At 41.5% G+C, this 22500-nt stretch overlaps 1 protein-coding gene across 1 annotated transcript in view; it reads right to left on the minus strand.

Moving 5' to 3' along the window:
- glra3 (glycine receptor, alpha 3) overlaps positions 1-22500 on the minus strand; it is a 68149-nt gene that overhangs the window by 41886 nt on the left and 3763 nt on the right. The window contains exons 2-3 of the mRNA XM_060873192.1: positions 3603-3730; positions 170-237 (exon numbers count right to left, since the gene is read on the minus strand). Of these exons, the coding sequence (XP_060729175.1) occupies positions 170-237; positions 3603-3730 (196 nt within the window). The remainder of the gene's footprint in view (positions 1-169; positions 238-3602; positions 3731-22500) is intronic.

Raw genomic sequence — 22500 nt, forward strand, 5'->3', positions numbered from 1 at the left:
TTGTTCTTAAAGATGAAATCTTGAAGACTCCCAGTTTAGATTCCTTTAACCTCTGAACAGCTCCCAAATTTTGCATACTAGGCATACATTACAGTTTCTGCAATATATCACTTACACATCGCTTCATGCACATAGGTTTTAATAAGAACGCACGAGTCGGAATACGCACCATAGTCGTCTCAGCGATGGAACCAAAACTGTTGATGAATATGTTACAGGACACGTTCACAGGTGGACCTAGAGAAACAGACTCATTAGAAATGCATCATGTCTTAGGCCAGTTGGTGTAATTACAGTATACAGTATGAAGTGTGAGAGATAATTGCTGTTTGAATCCACTTTCCTGGCAGCTGTTACACTATAACACATGAACACAAACAAGACACTAAACGATAACTAGGTTTGTCATTTCTCGTGATTGTTTATGAAACAAAGTTCTGCTTACAGCAAGATACTGAACAAGACATTTTTACCAATAGATACTAATAGATGTGGTATTCTGCAAAATCCTTCTAATACTTAACAAATGCAGCTCTTATTAGATCAGGGTACCTCACTCTCTCACTCATCTTCTACCGCTTATCCGAACTACCTCGGGTCACGGGGAGCCTGTGCCTATCTCAGGCGTCATCGGGCATCAAGGCAGGATACACCCTGGACGGAGTGCCAACCCATCGCAGGGCACACACACACACTCTCATTCACTCACACAATCACACACTACGGACAATTTTCCAGAGATGCCAATCAACCTACCATGCATGTCTTTGGACCGGGGGAGGAAACCGGAGTACCCGGAGGAAACCCCCGAGGCACGGGGAGAACATGCAAACTCCACACACACAAGGTGGAGGCGGGTATCGAACCCCCAACCCTGGAGGCTAACCACTAAGCCACCGTGCCCCCCCGAATATCGAATCGGTTTCAGTAGGTACTGAATTAAATGTAATAGATACTGAATCAAGATCAATAGGTACTGAATTGAATTCAGTAGGTCCTGGATCAAACTCAGCAGGTACCAAATTGAATGAGGAAATTACTGACTTGGTTGCAGTAAGTACTGTATGAAATGCAGTCATTTCTAAATTCAATGCAGTACGTATTCAATTGAATGCAGTAGGAAATTAATGAAGTGCAAGAGGCACTGAATCGAATGCAGTAGGTACTGAATCGAATGCAGTAGGTACTAAATCAAATGCAATAGGAAATTAATCAAATGCAAGAGACAATGAATTGAATGTTGTAGGCACTGAATCAAATGTACTAGGTACTGAATCAAATGCAGTAGGAAATTAATCAAATGCAAGAGGTATTGAATTGAATGCAGTAGGCACTGAATCTAATGCAGGACTTACCGTATTGAATGGAAAAGGTATTAAATTGAATGCAGTAGGCACTGAATCAAATGTGGTAGGTACTGAGTTGAATGCAGGAGGTACCGAATTGAATGAGGAAGGTATTGAATCGGTTGCAGTACGTACTGAATCAAATGCAGTAGGAAATTAATCAAATGCAAGAGACACTGAATTGAATGCCGTAGGCACTGAATCAAATGTACTAGGTACTGAATCAAATGCAGTAGGAAATTAATCAAATGCAAGAGGTACTGAATCGAATGCAGTAGGCACTGAATCAAATTTAGTAGGTACTGAATTGAATGCATTAAGTACTAAATTCATCATTGCATCAGGTAATGAAATACAGTATGTAATGAATAAAATACAGTAGGTACTGAATACATTCTCATAGTATACTGCATAGTATTTTGGACATGCAGATATTTAAGCTGCTGTCTATGTACACACCCTCTTTTAAACAGCTATTGAGTGATGGATGTGAGTCTCAGTGCTGGCCAACACTCCACTGTCACATGAGGGTGATGATCTCAGCTGAATCTTGCCAGAATGCCAAACACAAGTCCAAACAGATTAGACATTATTTCAAAATGTACCACTGAGTCACATTTGGCCTTAAACCATCCAAGTAAGGCACAGATTCCAAATTTGGTGAAAGTTTCTTTACAGCTTCATTGTAGTTTTGGTTCACTCGCCATTGCCAGAACTGACCTTATGATGCAAAACCACATTTGGACAGAAATTGCCTGATTTAGGCTAAAAGATGTTTCATTTGGCACAGCCAGTGAATGGTCTGGGCTGAAAGATGTCTCATTTGGAACAACCAAACTACCATGACTGTTTGGTACAATATTCTAATATGAAAAGCTTGGTGTTTACGAGATGCAGAGGTGATATAAATAAAAAGGAAGATAGCTATTTTTTGTGGGGGGCACGGTGGCTTAGCGGTTAGCATGTTCGCCTCACACAACCAGGGTTGGGGGTTCGATTCCCGCCTCCACCTTGTGTGTGTGGAGTTTGCATGTTCTCCCCGTGCCTCAGGGGTTTCCTCCGGGTTCTCCGGTTTCCTCCCCCGGTCCAAAGACATGCATGGTAGGTTGATTGACATCTCTGGAAAATTGTCCATAGTGTGCGATTGTGTGAGTGAATGAGAGTGTGTGTGTAACCTGTGATGGGTTGGCACTCCATCCAGGGTGTATCCTGCCTTGATGCCCGATGACGCCCGAGATAGGCACAGGCTCCCCGTGACCCGAGGTAGTTCGGATAAGCGGTAGAAAATGAGTGAGTGAGCTATTTTTTGCAAACTCCATAGATAAACAGTATGTGTATCAGCCTCAGAAAACCCTTCACCTAACATACCAGTCCTTGTGTTACAGAGATGTGGAGGTGATTAAGCTTGACACAGATAGGTAATTAATGCAAGCTGAATGACTTGAAATGGTCCACAAGGAGCCAGATAGACAAGGGACCATTTGTACTAAACATACTAGTAGTTTGTTTGTACTCTAATACTGTACATCAGGCTCGTTGAAGTTGGAAATACTTTTTGACCAGAAGCCGATTAAACTAGAGACATCCGGGATAAGTGGAGATGTGGGAAAACCCTTCACATGGTGGAGATGCTGACATTTTCTGCTGAATATAGTTCTGTATATTACACTTGCCATAGATGAATCTGACCCTTATCTGCTTAAACCAGATATTTGACAGAACATGCCTGATCTTCACTGCCAAATGCCTCATTTGGGAAGTTTTATCTCAGAGGCCAATTTGACAACGATGTTTGTTTGTTGTCATACAAAGATAACAGGCCTGGTGTTTCGGAGATTTGGGGGTGAATGAATATGACATGGATAGAAGGCAGATACTGTTGTCCTTCAATACAATGATGTGTAAGATTGCCTGGAAAACCTTTCATCTAGTAAAAAATGGGATGTTTTTTCCTGCTATGTTTATTAAACTATCATGATCTTTGCAGTAATAAAGAAGTCCAATCATGTATGCAGATATTTCTACATCATTTCTGGTGAAATGTTCACTGAATTGTCTTTAAATTGATGGCTTTCTATTGATGGGTGCTTATACTTTTGCACTGCCTGTAATTGAGCTTGTGTCTGTAAAAAAATGTATATTATCTGTTACATGACTTGTACTGAAGAACCTTTCACAGATCACATCCACATGTCATGGGTTAAAAGATGCAGGAAAAATATTAAACGCTTGTTCATGCAGCTTTTTAAACCGTACCTTTAAAGTTGGGTCTAATTCTGGCATCGTAGCCTGAGGTCCTTCCCATGAGCTTGTCCAGGAAGTCTGAGGGAGACATGGGTACGGTTCTTCCCCGAGGACTTTCAGGGTCCTTTGTGGCCACCAGACTAAAAGAGAGAGAGAGAGAGAGAGAGAGAGAGAGATATTTTAGAAAAATGGGCTGCGACAGTCACTGAGGCTACAAATAGGAAGAGCTGCACTAACATCATCTGACATCATAATTCACATTCAGGTTTACTCAGACAAGTGCAGGAGGGGCATCGCTCCAGGCACAGCACTTCTATTCACTCACAGAAAGATGAAAGATCTACAATAGCCCATTTGCACACCGAACTACACACCGTCGAATGCCCTCAGACTGGCATCCAATAAATACATCTCTACAGAACAAGTCCACGATTCCTAAATACCTAAAAGGAGTTTAAAAAGAGAGACACGTCTTACATGCAGATGAGAGTCACATCAACAGTCAGCTTGTTATCAGTGTAGTGGCTTGTGTTGATGCTTCACAGTCCCAGGGTCACTTTTTCATCTATTTTAATGTTTTGGATGAATTTTCTATTTTTATTTGCCGTCTAACATCAAACTATATGAGCAACAGTCTGTACTTCTGAGCTCAGCACTCTGTATTACTAAAATATATTACTACAGTTTTTTTTTTTTTAATTCTGTATTAAACCTTGTTTATTTCCACAGCTCCCAAATCTGGATTCGGAGCTTCTTAAATAAAATCTGCGTACAAAATGTCCGGATGAGCAACGATCTTGTTTCAAGTCCAGTCAAACTTTATTTCTAGAGCAAACTTAACACACCCAAAGTGCTGGACAATAAGAAATACAGTAAACAAACACAACGGCAACAAAAACAACAAATACAACAAAACATAATTCATCAAAATGAATCACAAGCTAAAGAATAAAAATACTAAAACGTCTAGCTTTAGATTAGAAAACAGTTGCTTTCGGAAAAGTCACTTCTTCACGAATCATTTATTTACAGTTAGAAATAATATTCAGGGGGTCACGGTGGCTTAGTGGTTAGCACGTTCGCCTCACACCTCCAGGGTTGGGGGTTCGATTCCCACCTCCACCTTGTGTGTGTGGAGTTTGCATGTTCTCCCCGTGCCTCGGGGGTTTCCTCCGGGTACTCCGGTTTCCTCCCCCCGGTCCAAAGACATGCATGGTAGGTTGATTGACATCTCTGGAAAACTGTCCGTAGTGTGTGATTGCGTGAGTGAATGAGAGTGTGTGTGTGTGTGTGTGTGTGTGTGTGCCCTGCGATGGGTTGGAACTCCGTCCAGGGTGTATCCTGCCTTGATGCCCGATGACGCCTGAGATAGGCAAAGGCTCCCCGTGACCCGAGGTAGTTCTGATAAGCGGTAGAAGATGAATGAATGAATGAATGAAATAATATTCGTTTCCATCTGATTTGTTTTGTAGTTATATTTATAGACGTTGTATTTCTCCGTCCATCATTTTCTTTCTTTCTTTCGTCTTATTAGCTGCCTTTATAAATAATTTAAAGAAATACAAACATGTGATGGAATAAACAACAACAGCTTTATATTTAGAAATGTAGAGTTGCTGGACTTTTCCTTCTTTGATTCATAGATCAGATCCATGATTCATGGACATATAAACAATAAAAAAAAAAACATTCTGCTTTAATGTTTGGTCTAATTGGTTAAACCCCAGTTAAGAAAACTCTTTTATTGCTAAAAATATTTTTGTCACAGCTTTTACTCCTGGTGTTTCATCCTAAACCCAGGCTATAAAAGGTCAAACAGGTCTGTATATGTGTGGTGTGTGTGTGTGTGTGTGTGTGTGTGTGTGTTTACACTGTTACTGAGAAATATCCTGTATGTTCTTATCATTCTGTCTGCCTAAATGACTGTAATTTTCTCAGGGGTGTATTTTAGCACTTGATAACAAGCCTGCAGCAAAGAGAAGCTCCGGTGACAGACAGGAGATAGATGAGCGAATGATGACCGGGCTTTGTGCCAGTTCTTTCAGAGCGAGAGTGAATGACAGAGTCGATCCCAAGCCGTAATGACTGTTTATGCCTCTCTGATTGCCCCTCTGTGTGTGTGTGTGTGTATGTGTGTGTGTGTGTGTGTTTGTGGCTACCAGTCTTATTTATAATGCTCTGGTGTGTGACAGCTGCTTTTAAATCTCCTCCATTCTTTCAAAATGCACTTCTGATTTGTGTGTGTCACTACAGACCCATTCTGAATCAAAAAACACATCCTTCAAATCCAACAAAGCAGACAATGACTTTAATTCAACTGTTGAATGCAACTGTTTCGCAAATATTAATCCAATCAATCAATTCGAAAAAATCTTCAGGCTTTAATCAGATAAAATAAGTCCGATGCCAGAGATAACAGACTAATGTTTCTCTAGGGTGGCATCTGGGTCACGGCACCAACCGCTTAGAAATTAAGGCAAAAGACAAGATGTCAGGACACACATTTGATCTTCAGATAGTTGTCTTCAGAACAGCAGGAGTATAGATTCAGAAAGCTGTCACCTGTCCAGACAACAAATTAGTAATATCTAGCAAGAAGTGAAAGGATTCAGATTTAGTAAAGGTTAACCAGGAAGCGTTATCTGCTATGCGGCAGCAGTGGGCAGGGGTGGGCTTAGCCAATGCATATTTGGGTCTTTCCCACACAGTCAAAGTTAGATTTTTTTTATTTTAAGCAAAGGGAGAAATGCCTGAAAATACTAATATGATTTATAACCTCTGATTGGGTGGTCAGCCAATGATCAATGATCAGTCTGCAGCAGCCCCACACAACACAAAGCCCTGCCCCTGCAGTACAGAATAGTTTTTAACTTTGAATAAGGACCCATCACAGTCAATGCTGGGCATTACCACTGACTGCTAACCTATTATGTGTACCATCACACCCTAATATAATTGTCTGTAAATGACCCTGGTTATCTGTCACTGTCTTTATTTGCTGCTTACATTCATCAAACTGTTTACATGCTTACAGTTTAAAAACTGTTTACATTCTTTCTGTTTACAAACTGTTTAAATGTTGTTTTGCACACTTTTTTACTTTTTTGCTCTTTGCACACACTGTCTAACATTTCAGTCATTTCAGTCATTTTGCTCATACTGTGCAATATTTCAGTTGTTGCTGTTTTTGCACAATCTTATACACTATCTCAGGGACCTGCTGCTAAGAAACTGTGTTCATTCGAGTATTACTGCATGCAATATTGTCTGAACTTACAGTATTTACATATACAATAGTATTTACACTGGTCGGTCGGTGCCGTTTTTTTGTTTACTGTCTTTTGTGTACTGTCTTTTTAGTATTTTGTGTATTGTCTTGTAACCTTTTGTCTGCACTGTCTTGTCTGACTTGTCCTGCACTGTCTTGTTTGTATTGTCCTGCACTGTCTTGTCTGACTTGTCCTGCACTGTCTTGTCTGACTTGTCCTGCACTGTCTTGTCTGACTTGTCCTGCACTGTCTTGTCTGACTTGTCCTGCACTGTCTTGTTTGTATTGTCCTGCACTGTCTTGTCTGTCTTGTCCTGCACTGTCTTGTCTGTCTTGTCTTGCACTGTTTGCACCAGGTTGCACAGATGCACTTTATGTATCTAGGACTAACTTACTAAGTCCTTATAGCCCTGTCTTTGTTTTATGTAACACCCTGATCCTGGAGAAACGTTGTCTCATTTCACTGTGTACTGTAACAGCTATATATGGTTGTAATGACAACAAAAGGTTCTTGACTTGACTTGACTTGATTTGACTGTCACAGTCACTGTCTCTATCCCAAAATGAACAGAAGGAGAAATATAAATTATTTAGGGACATAAATAACACGCGTAATCCTCATGAGTAAGAGAGTCAGGGTCACAGATGCATGGATGCCCTAATTATCATATCATATACTCACTTCAGAGTACATTGTAAAGCTTCATTTTATATCTTTAGATGTTCTGAAGGTCTTCATGCCTCTAGCATAAGCGCTACTTAACCACAATACTGATAATAATTTTACTATTTAAACCAAACATTTTCTGTAATAATCGCAACATCTGTAATTGCTCTCTAATTGCCTTGCATTTGTGAGAGCCTTCACACTGAGATCCTTCACTGTTACTTTCTCTCCATATAAACACACAGGTCGCTTTAACACTCGCACACATGTCCACATGCACACACGGCTCAAATCAGGCCAGTCACCATGGCAACCAGCAGGCGATGTTGTGTCAGAGCAGTGGGTGAGGCGGTGACTGTTGATGGTCAAGTTGAAGATGATTTAGAGAGAATGAGTGTGTGTGTGTGTGTGTGTGTGTGTGTGTAAGTGTAGAATTCTGTGCAAAGGTGAAACAGATCGACTAATTGTTCATAGTCCCACTTATACTATAAAAGATAAGAAATAGGGATGTAGTTGTGAGTTTGAATCCCAGGTCCACTAAGCTGCCACTGCTGGGCCCCTGATCAAGGCCCTTAACCCTCAATTGCTCAGTTGTATAAAAAGAGACAAAAAAGTTGCTCAGGATAAAGTTTTCTGTCAAATGCTGTAAATTGCACATTATCATGAAGCTCTGATTAACTGCTACCTCGGCTCTTTAATGTTAGCTGAAAAAGCAGCTGTTCTAGGAAGATATTTTTTAAAAACTCCTAACATTCAATAAACTTTGTTTCCATTAAAGAGCAGGATAGAAACGAAATACTGCTTCATATATGTTGTGTAGCCGAAATGAGTTTCCTCCGTAGGGTGGCTGGGCGCTCCCTTAGAGATAGGGTGAGGAGCTCAGAGTAGAGCCGCTGCTCCTCCACATCGAGAAGAGTCAGCTGAGGTGGCTCGGGCATCTGTTCCGGATGCCTCCTGGACGCCTCCCTGGGGAGGTGTTCCGGGCATGTCCAAATGGGAGGAGGCCCCGGGGAAGACCTAGGACACGCTGGAGAGACTATGTCTCTGGGCTGGCCTGGGAACGCCTCGGTATTCCCCCGGAAGAGCTGGAGGAAGTGTCTGGGGGAGAGGGAAGTCTGGGCATCCCTGCTTAGACTGCTGCCCCCGTGACCCGGCCCCGGATAAGCGGTAGAAGAAACACGGATGGATGGATGGATGGATGGATGGATGGATGGATGGATATGTTGTGTAGAAATGAAAACCAAAGTTCTGGGTGTACTCTGCATACGCAGGCTATATGGTGATGTATAGACATGTTTTAGTGTGTTTGGGGGTGCGAGTGGTGATGGTTATGGATGAAAGCGTAAGAGAAAAGCTCATCGTCCTGCTGGGATTTCCTGTCACACATCTATCCCATAATTCAGGTTGCAACTCGTTAAAATGGATTGTGTTTTCTGACCCCTGTGTGTGTGTGAGAGAGTGTTGTATCGATCTGCTCCAAAGCTCCAATCATTCTCTTTGCTTGACCGGATTTCTGACACACTCACATATACGAGTGTCTGCATGTGTCTAAATCAACACAAGTCCTTTTAACACAATGGGTACAAGCCCTAGAGCAGAATCACCGATCCCTGACCTCAGTGCTCGTCTAATCTCCCTCCCTACTGCATTGTGGTTAATGCAGCCTGGCAGCTAAGACTGACTAGGACGGCACTTTCTAGATTAAAATGTGCACTGTGTTGTGTTGTGTAGTGTAGTGTAGTGTAGTGTAGTATATAGTTTTTAGTGTGTGTGTGTAGCATCACATCCACATCATGTATGAACCGTGAACAGCAGATTTGTCCAGTTTAGCTAAGCACACACAGACTAACACACTCACACACACACAAACAAACCAGTGTGTATTTAACTAGCAAATTTGATGGAATCAGCCAAATTACATATCCAAAGCAAAACACACACACACACACACACACACACACACACACACAAACGTCACCTTTTTTTATCTGTGTATATTTAACCAGCCAATTTAATGGAATCTGTCAAAACAGACACTCAGTGCTCATGACCAACAAAATACACACACCGTCTCACACACACACACACACACAAACACAAATCCCCAAGGTAGACTCAGCTGTGAAACTCATTTCTTTGCGATTTTAAAGTGTGTATTGCTGGACCAACACACGTCTCAGAGATGACACACTTATACAGTCAGACAGGCATCATGTCGTCTCCCTGGTGGACACAGAGCTGCTCCTGAGAACAAGAAAATTCAGCTTTAACTCTGTGTCTACACGCTAACACGGAAATTAGCAATTCAATCAGAGACGCACTTCTAGATTGTTTCCTTTCACAATCCAAACACAAAGAGGATGAAAAAGAAGTCAAGCTGATCAAAGGCATACTCAAGAGCGTGGGGTCACTGTGTGGAGCATGATTAGCTGGAACACTGTTATCATCCAAATAAACCAAATCTAGACGTCTTGTAATAATGGGCTTCATGAGATTTGTCAGCTTGTTATTTATGGGAAACATATTTGAGTTCATTTAAATGCTATTTACAATGTCTTGCATAAGTATTCACCCCCTTGTCAATGAAATGGTTTTAATTTTTTTATACTGTATGTCGTAAATCTACACAAAATAACCCATAATATTGAAGTGTGTGTTGGCATACAGAGTTGGCATCTCTGGAAAATTGTCCGTAGTGTGTGAGTGTGTGAGTGAATGAGAGTGTGTGTGTGTGCCCTGCGATGGGTTGGCACTCCGTCCAGGGTGTATCCTGCCTTGATGCCCAATGACGCCTGAGATAGGCACAGGCTCCCCGTGACCTGAGGTAGTATTTATAAGCGGTAGAAAATGAGTGAGTGAGTGAGTGAGTGAGTGAGAGTTGCTGGAGTTGAACCAGATGAAGGTTAAAGGTCTTGCTTAAAGATTGGTGGAGCTGCACTATAAAGACATGAGCTTCTGATCAGTAGCTCAGCAACCCAGTGCCACAACTACTGAGCTACCACTGCCCAGACCAAAATGGTGTAGCTTGGACGTGGTGTGGTATGAAGTTTATGTGGGCAGATGACGTGGTTTAGAAATGGTTTGGATAAGAGATGCTGCTGTTTAGTGGTGGTCTGGTTTGGAGATGGTTTGGTTTAGAAATGCTGTGGTTTGTAAACAATGTGGTTTAGAGATTGCTTGGATCGAGGGGGGTCTGGTTAAGAGAGCAGCCTTTTTAGAAATGTTTTGATGATTTGGTTAAGAGATATTGAAGTTTGGAGGTGGTCTGGTTTGGAGATGGTTTGGTTTAGAGATGCTGTTTGGAGGTGGTCTGGTCTGGAGATCATTTGGTTAGATATGCTTTAGTTTAGAGATGTTAAGGTTAGAGATGCTGTGGGTTGCAGACAATGTGGTTTGGAGATGGTTTGGTTATATATTGTTTTAGAGATGCTTTAGAAATATTGCCAAGCTAAGAAACATCCTGTCTGTATCTGATGCTGAGAAGCTAGTTCATACATTCATGACCTCTAGATTGGACTATTGTAATGCATTACTAGGTGGTTGTCCTGCATCTTTAATAAATAGGCTACAGTTAGTCCAAAAAGCAGCTGCCAGAGTTCTCACTAGGACAAGAAAGTATGACCATATAACCCCAATTTTATCATCTCTACACTGGCTACCTGTTAAGTTTAGAATTGATTACAAACTGCTGCTACTTACATACAAGGCTCTTAACGGTTTAGCTCCCATGTATCTAACTAGTCTTCTAACACGTTACAATCCTTCATGCTCTCTGAGATCACAAAACTCAGGACTCCTGGTAGTCCCCAGAATATCTAAGTCTACTAAAGGTGGTAGAGCGTTTTCTTATTTAGCTCCCAAACTTTGGAATAGTCTTCCTGATAGTGTTCGGGGCTCAGACACACTTTCACAGTTTAAATGTAGATTAAAAACTCATCTCTTTAGTCAGGCGTACACATAATACATCCCATAATATTGTGCACTATTTCATCAGACTTGCAAATATTATGAACAGCATCTATGTTAATCCCTCTCCACTGATTCTCTCTGTCTACCCATCCCGAGGCATCCAGAAACTGTACCAGCTCCGATCGTCTTCCGTGCGATGAAGATTTTGGACCTCCACTGAGACGAGGCCGACTCTGTGAATCCTGAGACATCTAGAGATCTTCCAGCTCCAGTCAGACTCTGCGATACTAAAAAGATGTGAACTCCATGTGATCTTTTGCATCTATACAACATCTGTTTGACTGTATATTTATAATCACACCCTCCAGTGTCAACCATATGAGGATAAGGTTCCCCTTTGAGTCTGGTTCCTCTCAAGGTTTCTTCCTTTACCATCTAAAGCCCTATTCGGACGGGATTAGTTTTACGTGGGGACGTGGGGGTAAAGTAATTATTACCAGAGCTTCTCTGTGATTTTAGTCCCGTCCAAATGTGCCATCTCGGTAATCATTAAGGACAATGTCAGTAAAGATTACGGCGACTTTTACCTTCTGTAAAAAGGTCCGGAAAAATGACCTCAGGTAATACTAATCCCGTCCGAATAGACCCGCTGTAAATATGTACGGTAAAATTCTCTCATTTCCTGTTTAAAAGTAGTTTTTGGCGCGTTTTGCAAGCATGGAGGCGCCATGTTGTCTGTTTGCGCACGTGATAACAGGAAGCAACGTCATACGCACATGACGACAAGGAGGTTACTGTGGTGCGTAAAGCGAGTTACCCCTCCCACTTCTGCTAGTTTTACTGAGATGTCTTGTCCCGTGCGAATTGGTCAATTAATATTACAGACGTCCTGAGTTAAAATTGCATTACTCCACGTCCCCACGTAAAACTAATCCTGTCCGAATAGGGCTTAAGGGAGTTTTTCCTTGCCACTGCTGCCTGAGTCACCTCAGACTTGCGAATTGGTGATAAATACATACACATTGTGAACTAAATCTATCTAATATTAATCTTGAATTTTGTATTCTATTAATCTTTATATTATTCTTTATATTAACCTTTTGTTCTATGTTCATGTTCTGTAAAGCTGCTTTGAGACAATGTCAATTGTAAAAAGCGCTATACAAATAAACTTGAATTGAATTGAATTGAATTTAGTTTGTAGGTGGTCTGATTTGGAGGTGGTCTGGTTTGGAGATGTGATTTGGAGACAACGTGGTTTGGAGGTGGTCAGGTTGAAGATGTTTTGGTTTAATGTGGTTTGGAAACAATGTTGTTAGATGGTTTTTAGTAAGAGATGGTCTGTTTTAGAGATGCTGTAGTTTGAAAATGGTTTGGTTTAGAGGTGGTTTGGTTTATAGACGCAGAGGTTTGGAGATATTTTGAGGGTTAGAGATGCTGTGGTTTAGAGACGACTTGGAGATGGTCGGTTTTGAGATGCTGTAGATTGGAAATGGTTTAGGGTTGGTTTGGATTAGAGACTCTGTGGTTTGTAGATGGTTTGGTTCAGAAATTCAGTAGTCTGATAGGTTTGGTTACCTTCAGAGGCCTTCATTTAGAGATGCTGTGGTTTGGAGATGATTTGGTTTAGACCAGATGTAGTTTGGTGGTGGTCTGGTTTAGAGATGCTGTGGTTTGGAAATAATATGGTTTAAATCTGCCTCCCACTTTAGGGTTCAGCAACAGCGAATCCTTCTTCCTGAATACAATCTAAACTAGTTTGCTATAGCATATTATGTAGAAACTCAGTATCATGGCTCACTTATAGAGTGAAGTGAAGTCATGAACATTCAATACACACATGACATTACAGTGAGTACTGGCATCAAGCGTGTCCACTGAATTACTGTACATGCTGCTGCTCTGGCTCTCACAAATCAAATGCATATCCATCCCACAATTACTTCCATTACATTAATGGCCTGTGTGTGTCTCCCTCGTCTCCCTTGTCCCTCTTGATGGACTGATTGTGGACACCGATAGATACATCGATAACATTGATTCATTCGAAGCGAGGAGGCCAGATGGGTTTCCCACACATTGATACACTCCAGCACTTAATTAGATATAATTTAATAACTGAAAAGTTTACCATCACACACACACACACACACACACACACACCTCTAAACAGAGGGAACAGTTGGACAAAAACAGACAACTTTGTGCTACAAAATGACAATTGGAGGGTGTTCGGTGCCTTTCTCAAGGGCACCTCTGTCATGGAATCGCCGGCTTGAGACTCGAACCCTGGCCCAAGACTCGAACCCACAACCTTAGGGTTAGGAGTCATACTCTCTAACCATTAGGCCACGACTTACTAACTTCAGCTATATCACCCAAGTTCATGGTTCATCTCAACTAGAGATTTTTTTTTTAAATTCATCATATTACTAGGGGTCCAAGCACCAAAGACTAAATGTTTAATTTGTAAAGTAAGTTTTACTTTAATATTTCCCTTAAATGAGAAGCACAGAACCTTTACAACACAGTAATATTCTTTCTTTCGTAGGAGGCTGGGGTCAGAGATACCGCACCTCTGTAGCAGATAAGGTTAAAGGCCTTTGCTTAAGGGCCAAACAGTGGCAGCTTGGTGGTGCTGGGGCTTGGACCACTGACCTTCCCCACGACTTCCCCAACCAAACCATATGTCTCTGAGACATGACGTTTTACTCCTGACTGTTTTCATATAGTTGCTTGAAATTTAAAAAGCATATCCAAGACAAGATTTTGTGGATGTCAGCATACATGTGGGTACTGGTCATGCATAGGAATGTAGAGCTCAGATCAAGAAGTTCAAGAAGTCTGAAATGTGCTATGCAACATCTTTGTGCTAATCCGTGAAAGGATTTTTGATGATGTCTGGGTTACTTTCAAACCATGAGCAACATCAGCCAATCAGATTTCAGCAGGAGGCTTACACATTAGCTTCCAGCTCTCATCACAAAGCTCCAATAGTATGTTAATCTGTAGTGTCCTGAGTGTCCTACAGTATGTTACTTGGCAAGACCTGGCTATAGAGGTCGTTATGATGAGTGCTTGGACCCCACAGATCTCTGCTTCACTTATTCGTTTTTTCCTTTCAGTTTAATTCTTATTTTTCCAAAATACTAATAAGTTGTCACATTATTTAAAGACTCTCACGACTGATACATGATCAGATGTCCGAAGTGCCAGTGTCTGACAGCAATCACAATACATCACCCAATATATATGGGCAGTCAAAAGTATTATAATTATTTTTATTATGAATTCAATTTTGTACTTTTTATCCACTTAAAAGGAAAAAACACAGTCATGACCTCAGAGGGGATTAAAGAGATGTTCAGTATCACACACTGTTGTTTAGAGCGTATAGAATCCATTTAAACACACATATCTTTTTAGCCAGACATACACACAATACATCCTGTAACCTCGTGCTCCACTTCAACTTGTTAATTAAATGTTAATATTATAAAGTTACAGCCTCTACACTAATTCCTCTCTAAATGCTTCTACACTTCTTCTCATCCCGAGGTATCTAGAAAATTGTATCAGCTCCAGTTGGATTCTGCTTTATGAAGATTTCGGACATTTGAAGAGAAGTTGTCGACCCCACGAGGACTTTGTAAAGAACAACCTTTTAATCAATACACAAAATATCATTCTACACATGCTGGATCTCTAGGAATTGGTGTTGAATATATAATAACCTCTTGGTTATTCAACTTTAACACAAGTGAAAGTGACGTGACATACGGTTAAGTACGGTGACCCATACTCAGAATTTGTTCTCTGCATTTAACCCATCCAAAGTGCACACACACAGCAGTGAACACACACCGTGAACACACACCCGGAGCAGTGGGCAGCCATTTATGCTGTGGTGCCCAGGGAGCAAATGGGGGGTTCGGTGCCTTGCTCAAGGGCACCTCAGTCATGGCCGGCCCGAGACTCGAACCCACAACCTTAGGGTTGGGGTCAAACTCTCTATCCATTAGGCCACGACTTTCCCCAGACTGTATCTGACTGTAGAAAGGGCATTTTTCATAATTACACTCTCTGGTGTTTATAACAGTTTAGAATCATATAATGTTTTTCTGCTGCAATCTTGATCGTGTACCTGGCATCATGGATTCCCAGAAATACCAGGTCATTTTAAAGAAGAACGTGATGCCTTCTGTTGACAAATTAAACCTTGGTGATCATTGGATCTTCCAGCAACACAATGATGCCAAGCACACCTCCAAATCAACTAATGCTTGGTTGGGGAAAAGATGCTGGAGCGTCCTGGAGTGGCCTTCTCAGTCACCAGATTTAAATCTAATTGAAAATATTTGGTGGGATTTGAAGAAGGCAGTTGCAGCACAGAAGCCATCGAACATCACTGAGTTACAGACTTTTGCATATCGTCGCTGTCGGGCGGAATCCTCGTATCTCCAAAACAGTTATTTTTCAGGAAATTAAAAAAACGCCGTACCTTATCTGCAGTGCACAGGGTTTAGTCTGCGTTGCAGTGGATTGTCTTGCGCTAAATTCCTGTCCTCAGGCGAGCACCAGAACTAGCGGGGGTCAAGATTTTTTTCTTTGAGCCCAGTGTTTTGAAGACATTTACCTCAGAAGACGTGTTGATTCGTTGCGACTCTTCTTGAGGAGAAATATGCCGTGAAGCTCTCCCGCGGAGTGAGGAAGAGGTGGACAGTTGAAGTGTCCAATGGAGTTATGAGATTTGTAGCATCGATATGTGAAAAAATATGAAATTGACCAAATTTGGACATACGAGGTTTCCGCCCGACAGCGACGATATGAAGAATGGGCAAAGATTCCAATCGAGAGGTGTAAGAAGCTTGTCATCACTTATCGAAACCGTTGGTTAGAAGTTAAAAATAAAGGACACTCCACAAGGTACTGAAGCTGGGGGTTGAATAATACTGCACATGCTCATGGGTTACAATTTTCTTTTAAACTTCAAAGTTAAGTCAACTTCTGTTGTCAAACTAACTCGTATGTATCGATAAATATTTGTTGTTATTTCATGAGGTTATTTTTTTCATTGATTTTCTTATCTTTTATCTTTTATCAACATCACTGTAATGTTTTTTGAGGTGAGGGGGTTGAATATTTCTGATTGCAACTGTACATATATAAAGGAAGAAAGAATATTAATATTAATACTAATATTAAAAGTAACTTTAAATAAATAAAGACTTGGACGTGTCAGTGTAACTGTGGGGTTAATGGAATAAAACACCAGGTCTTGTGAAGTAAATCTGCCTCATTATTCTATCACTCCATTGCTCCTTAACTCCATAGCGCCACCTAACACCCATCACTCCACAGAGCTGTTAATTATTATCCTGTAGCAGCACAACACACAGTGATCAGTCAGATTGTGTCTTTATTACACCTTGTGTAATCACCTTATCACACGTGTGTGTGTTTGTGTGTTTGTGTGTGTGCATGTTTGTGTTTGTTTGTGTGTTTGCGTGTGCGTGTGTGAGTGTGTTTGTGTGTAAGACCCCTACTGCCAAGTCATATAACCCAAACAGTGTGTGACAGATGAACACACTGACAGTGTAGGTCACACACTCACAGTGCTATCACACAAGCAGCTGAATCTCAGGCTTCATCATCACCTTCGCTCTGTGTGACTTTCAGCAGTTTGTGGAAAATAATAAACGACCGCGGAGATTCGACGACGCCTAACGCCCGCTGCCATGTGCAGAACAATTTTGACTATTTTTGAATATTTTAGGTAAATGGATGTTATGAATTATCTACAAACTCCTGTCTTGACATTTCAGCTTCATCTTTTTATTTACTCTGCTGCTCTTCCTCTGATCTGACTCAGAGTCGCTCGACACTGAGGAAGCCCTTGGGATGGAAGGAGAAACATCAGGATAGTGAAAAAAAACCTCAATACTCCAGCATGTGCACTTCTCCTTTAATTGTGTTTCATCGTGACTAAGTAAAATTTCAAAAAATAAAATAAAATAAAAATCTCTCCATGGTTTGAACAAAATTTTAATTATATCAATTAAAACAAATAGAATTTTTTAAAAAGAAATATTCTCTTTTTCTCTCTCTTTAAGTTAAAACACAACAGATCATTATCTCTCAGATGTCAGATTATGTCAGATTACAGCTTTAAATCTGACTATTAAAAAAACACCAAACATTTCACCATACAAGCCCCAGTGAATCAGCTGTTGCTATAGAAACAGTAACATGATTTGCAGTAGAAAAAGCTGCTGGTCTAGAAAATTAATCAACAATGTGTCACGTTGGTTTTGGCTTTTGGTTTATGTTATGGTTTTCATGTCTTTTATTTTGTAATCTGTCATGTAATAGTGTTTTGTAAAATGTAAAAATGTCTTGTTTCCCTTACCCTCATGTTCTCTGGCCTACTGTATGTGACATGTTCTGATTGGTTGTTGTTAGTCATGTGTTCCTGTTCTCATTTGTCATTGGTTCCCTGTATGTATTTTACCCTGAGTGTTTCCCATATGTTCTGGCGGTTGTTGTCCTTTATGGCTGTTATGTGTGTTCATGGTTATTGTGATGTTTTGTCATTGCCCTTCCCTGGATTACTTTATGTGGTTATTTAATAAATCTTCTACCTGCACTTGGATCCTCTGCCTCTTTGTTCAACGCACGTTACAGAACAACCGACCACGCTTTGGATCCAGCTGAGAGGATTTTATGCCTATTGAGGATATTGTGAAGGAATTCTGTGAAATCTCTGTTATAAGGTCAAATTTAATGAATCAGTTCTCAAGGACATTTTCACGTCAGTGCCTACTCACGTCATGCCTGCCGGGTCAGTGCCTGCTCACGTCATGCCTACCGGGTCAGTGCCTGCTCACGTCATGCCTACCGGGTCAGTGCCTGTTCACGTAATGCCTGCCGGGTCAGTGCCTGCTCACGTCATGCCTGCCGGGTCAGTTTCACACCTGTAACGATGTGACTATGGAGGTCATTCATGGACTTTTTGCACTGCATTGGTCATCTGTTCATCCAATGCTCCATGGCCCAGGTCCTCCAGTACTCCACAGTCTAGGTCCTCAATTGCACCAGGACCTTCTGCTTCACTGCCCAGGTCTGCAAATGCTCCATCACCCAGGTCCTCCACTGGTCTATAACCTGGGACCACCATTGCACCAGGACCTTTTGCTCCACTGCCCAGGTCTGCAAATGCTCCATGGTGCAGGTCCTCCAGTGCTCCACAAACTATATCCACAATTTCACCAGGACCTTCTGCTCCACTGCACAGGTCTGCAAATGCCTTATAGCCCAGGTCCTCCAGCGTTCCACAATCTAGGTCCACCACTTCACCAGGATCTTCTGCTCCACTGCTCAGGACTGCAAATGCTTCATAGCCCAGGTCCTCCAGTACTCCACAAACTATATCCACAATTGCACCAGGACCTTCTGCTCCACTGCTCAGTCCTGCTCCAGCTTCAGGCCTGACCCTCCATCCCACCCCCAAGACTGCAGCCACCGTTCCACCACCCTCCTGGACTTTTTGTTGTTTTTTGGTGGAGGATTATTTAAGGGCGTCAGGAGCAACCCTTAAAGGGGGGGATCATGTCATGTTGGTTTTGGCTTTAGTTTCATGTTATGGCTTTCATGTCTTTTGTCTTTTGTAACCTGCCTTATATTGTTTGTGTCTTGCTTCCCTTGCCCTCATGTTCTCTGGCCTAGTGTATGTGTCATGTTCTGTTGTCCTTTATGGCTGTTGTGTGTTCATGGTTCTTGTTCTGTTTTGTTATTGACCTTTCCTGGATTACTTTATTTTTATTTAACAAATCTTCTACCTGCATTTGGATTCTCTGCCTCATCGTTCAAAGCACGTTACACAATATTATCAACCCCTTTTTTGGACCAATCAGATTACAGAATGCTATGATGTCTGTTAATGCTGATGTTTATATTTAAATGTTAATCAGAGCATGAAATAATGTCAGGGTTTAGAACTGAAATTGAAATTCTAAGTGATAGTGAAGAGCAGAAGGTTTGGCAGCTTTAAGATTCATGAAAAACACATTCAAATCCAGCTTAGTGCAGATTCTCCTAATGCCATGGAGTTTACAGAGTGTGTGTGTGTGTGTGTGTGTGTGTGTGTGTGTGCAAAGTAACAAACACACTCTGACAAGTTCACACAGCCTGAGTGACACCTGTCATACACCTCAGCCTTCACTCCTGCAGAGCATCATCAACCCCCTGTGTATGTGTGTGTGTGTGTGTGTATTGGGAGCTAATTGAATTGGCTGTTTGTGGTGTGTGTGTGTGCGTGAGTGTGTGTGTTTGTGTGTGCTTTTCATTTACAACTCACATGTTAGTAAGTCTTTTATTTTCACAGCTAAAACAATTTTGGATTTAAGCTCCGTGTTTAAATATTCAAGTCAATTTTATTTGCGCTGCATTTAAACAGTGAACATCGTCCCAGGCTTCACAGTAATCTGGATCAGCTTTAGATCACTACAGGGACTTTTCACAGGGTTCCTGAAGAGCAGAATTGTCAAAACACCATCACAGGCAGCCCATTAAAGACAAGATTAAATGCTGATGAGTGAAGCATGATCAATTCATGTAGAATTAACGTTGTCTCAAAGCAGCTTTACATAAGTATAAAAAACAGAATAAAATTAAGTTACTATTTATCTCTAACATCTATCTCTAATGATCAAGCCTGAGGTGAGGATGGTGAGGAAAAACTCCCTGAGATGATGTGAGGAAGAAACCTTGAGAGGAACCAGACTCAGAAGTGAATCTCATTCTCATTTGGTTGACACTGGACAGGAAATAATGTCAATGTAAATAATGTCCTTTATACAACAGTTTGTAGTCCAATGGAATTGTGTGACCAAGATCTCCTGAGGAACTAACAGCTCAGAGTCATTACTGAGTTCATTACTGAGGGTTTCCTGGAGACACACACGTCTCCAGGAAACCCTGTAGAATCTAACCAATCTAATCAGATGATGGCATAGAAACACCTGAGCAATTTCAGACGTTCAGTCGAGGGTTTGTGAGCGTGACGTCTAAGCCTAAGACTTGGTCTATCATATAACGGGGTGACGTTCTAAGTACGGTGACCCATATTTAGAATTTGTTCTCTGCATTTAACCCATCCAAAGTGCACAAACACACACAGCAGTGAACACACACACACCGTGAACACACACCCGGAGCAGCAGGCAGCCATTTATGCTGCGGCACCCGGGGAGCAGTTGGGAGGGTTCGGGTGCCTTGCTCAAGGGCACCTCAGTCGTGGTATTGCCGGCCCGAGACTCGGACCCACAACCTTAGGGTTAGGAGTCAGACTCTCTAACCATTAGGCCACGACTTTGTTATGATGGCTGTGTTCAGGGGAATTTTCAGGATCGGGGACGGTGGCAGGAGCAATAATCAGCACTAGCTATTACACAAGCCCATATTTATAACATGATGTATACGACATTTTTAGTACTCTTTTTCCAGCTTTAAATCAATTGCTTGTTTGTCATAATAAAGTACTTAAATAAAGTACTTAAATACCCCCGACCCTCACCCCTTAAATTTCACAAGGTGGTATCACCCAAATAACACCTCACCACCCACACTTATACAGCACATATATCGTAGCAAGCTAGCGAATTCATTGCGTTCATTCGTTCCCATAACGAGGTTGCTGAGGAGAAATGACTTTACGTTTCTCTTTCGAAGACACATTTTGAGATGATCTCTTTCCTGATTTACTGTGTGCACCTTCAAATCTCACAATAAATGATGTGTATACGTTTTAATGAGATGCTATGTGGATTCGCTTGGACTGTTTTTACACCCTGTGTTATATATTTTAAGGAAACAATTGTTAGATGGATGGACTGATGGATGGATAAATGGATGGACGGATGGATGGGTAGATAGAAAGACTAAGTAATGACCAGTGTTCTAACTAATTATATGCCTATGGTTTATTGAGTGCTTTGGCTTTAGTTCGGAGCCAAGGAGGTCTATGAAAATGCGATGAACAACAACAACAACAACAACAACAACAACAACAACAAAAAGTACCCCCTTGTGAAGACTCTTCAGTCTGAGCTCAACACCTGAAGTTTTCATTATGACTCTTCTTCTGTAGGAGCCACTGATATCGACCTGGTGGTGGCGCTATAGGACACTATTTTACATTACGGCCCATATCTCCTGAACCATGAAATCTGAGCTCATGCACATCTATGAGTCTGATTGCTGAGTCTGACTCATTAGCTGTCGGGATGATGGGAGGACGCACAGCCGAGCGCATGTTCGAAAAGGTCGCATTCAGTGATCAGAAATATAGTAACAGAAATAAGGTAAAGTAATATTCAGCAAGTGTGCATCATTAAAAAAACAACACAGAGAACAGAGCGGACAATAAATAATAAATAATTAATAAATAAATCGCTAAATTATTACAATTCAGTGTTTATTTGCTTGATTTTTTTTTTTTTTCTTCAAATCTCATGGCATTCACACAGCACTAAAACTCTCGGTTTAGGTTTGCATTAGCAATTTACATCTTTAAAAATAAATAAATAAATAAATAAATAAATGGGGGGGCACGGTGGCTTAGTGGTTAGCACGTTCGCCTCACACCTCCAGGGTCGGTGTTCGATTCCCGCCTCCACCTTGTGTGTGTGGAGTTTGCATGTTCTCCCCGTGCCTCGGGGGTTTCCTCCGGGTACTCCGGTTTCCTCCCCCGGTCCAAAGACATGCATGGTAGGTTGATTGGCATCTCTGGAAAATTGTCCGTAGTGTGTGAGTGCATGAGTGAATGAGAGTGTGTGTGTGTGTCCTGCGATGGGTTGGCACTCCGTCCAGGGTGTATCCTGCCTTGATGCCCGATGACGCCTGAGATAGGCACAGGCTCCCCGTGACCCGAGGTAGTTCGGATAAGCAGTAGAAGATGAATGAATGAATGAATAAGTAAATAATTAAATAAATAAACAGAAGGTTTGATTCACTACCAGCAGGTGAGTTGATTCAGAGTCGAATTGCTTTCTCAATAGAGTTCACTT

Source organism: Tachysurus vachellii, chromosome 6 (assembly GCF_030014155.1).
Source record: "Tachysurus vachellii isolate PV-2020 chromosome 6, HZAU_Pvac_v1, whole genome shotgun sequence".
In the NCBI taxonomy this organism is placed as follows: domain Eukaryota; kingdom Metazoa; phylum Chordata; class Actinopteri; order Siluriformes; family Bagridae; genus Tachysurus; species Tachysurus vachellii.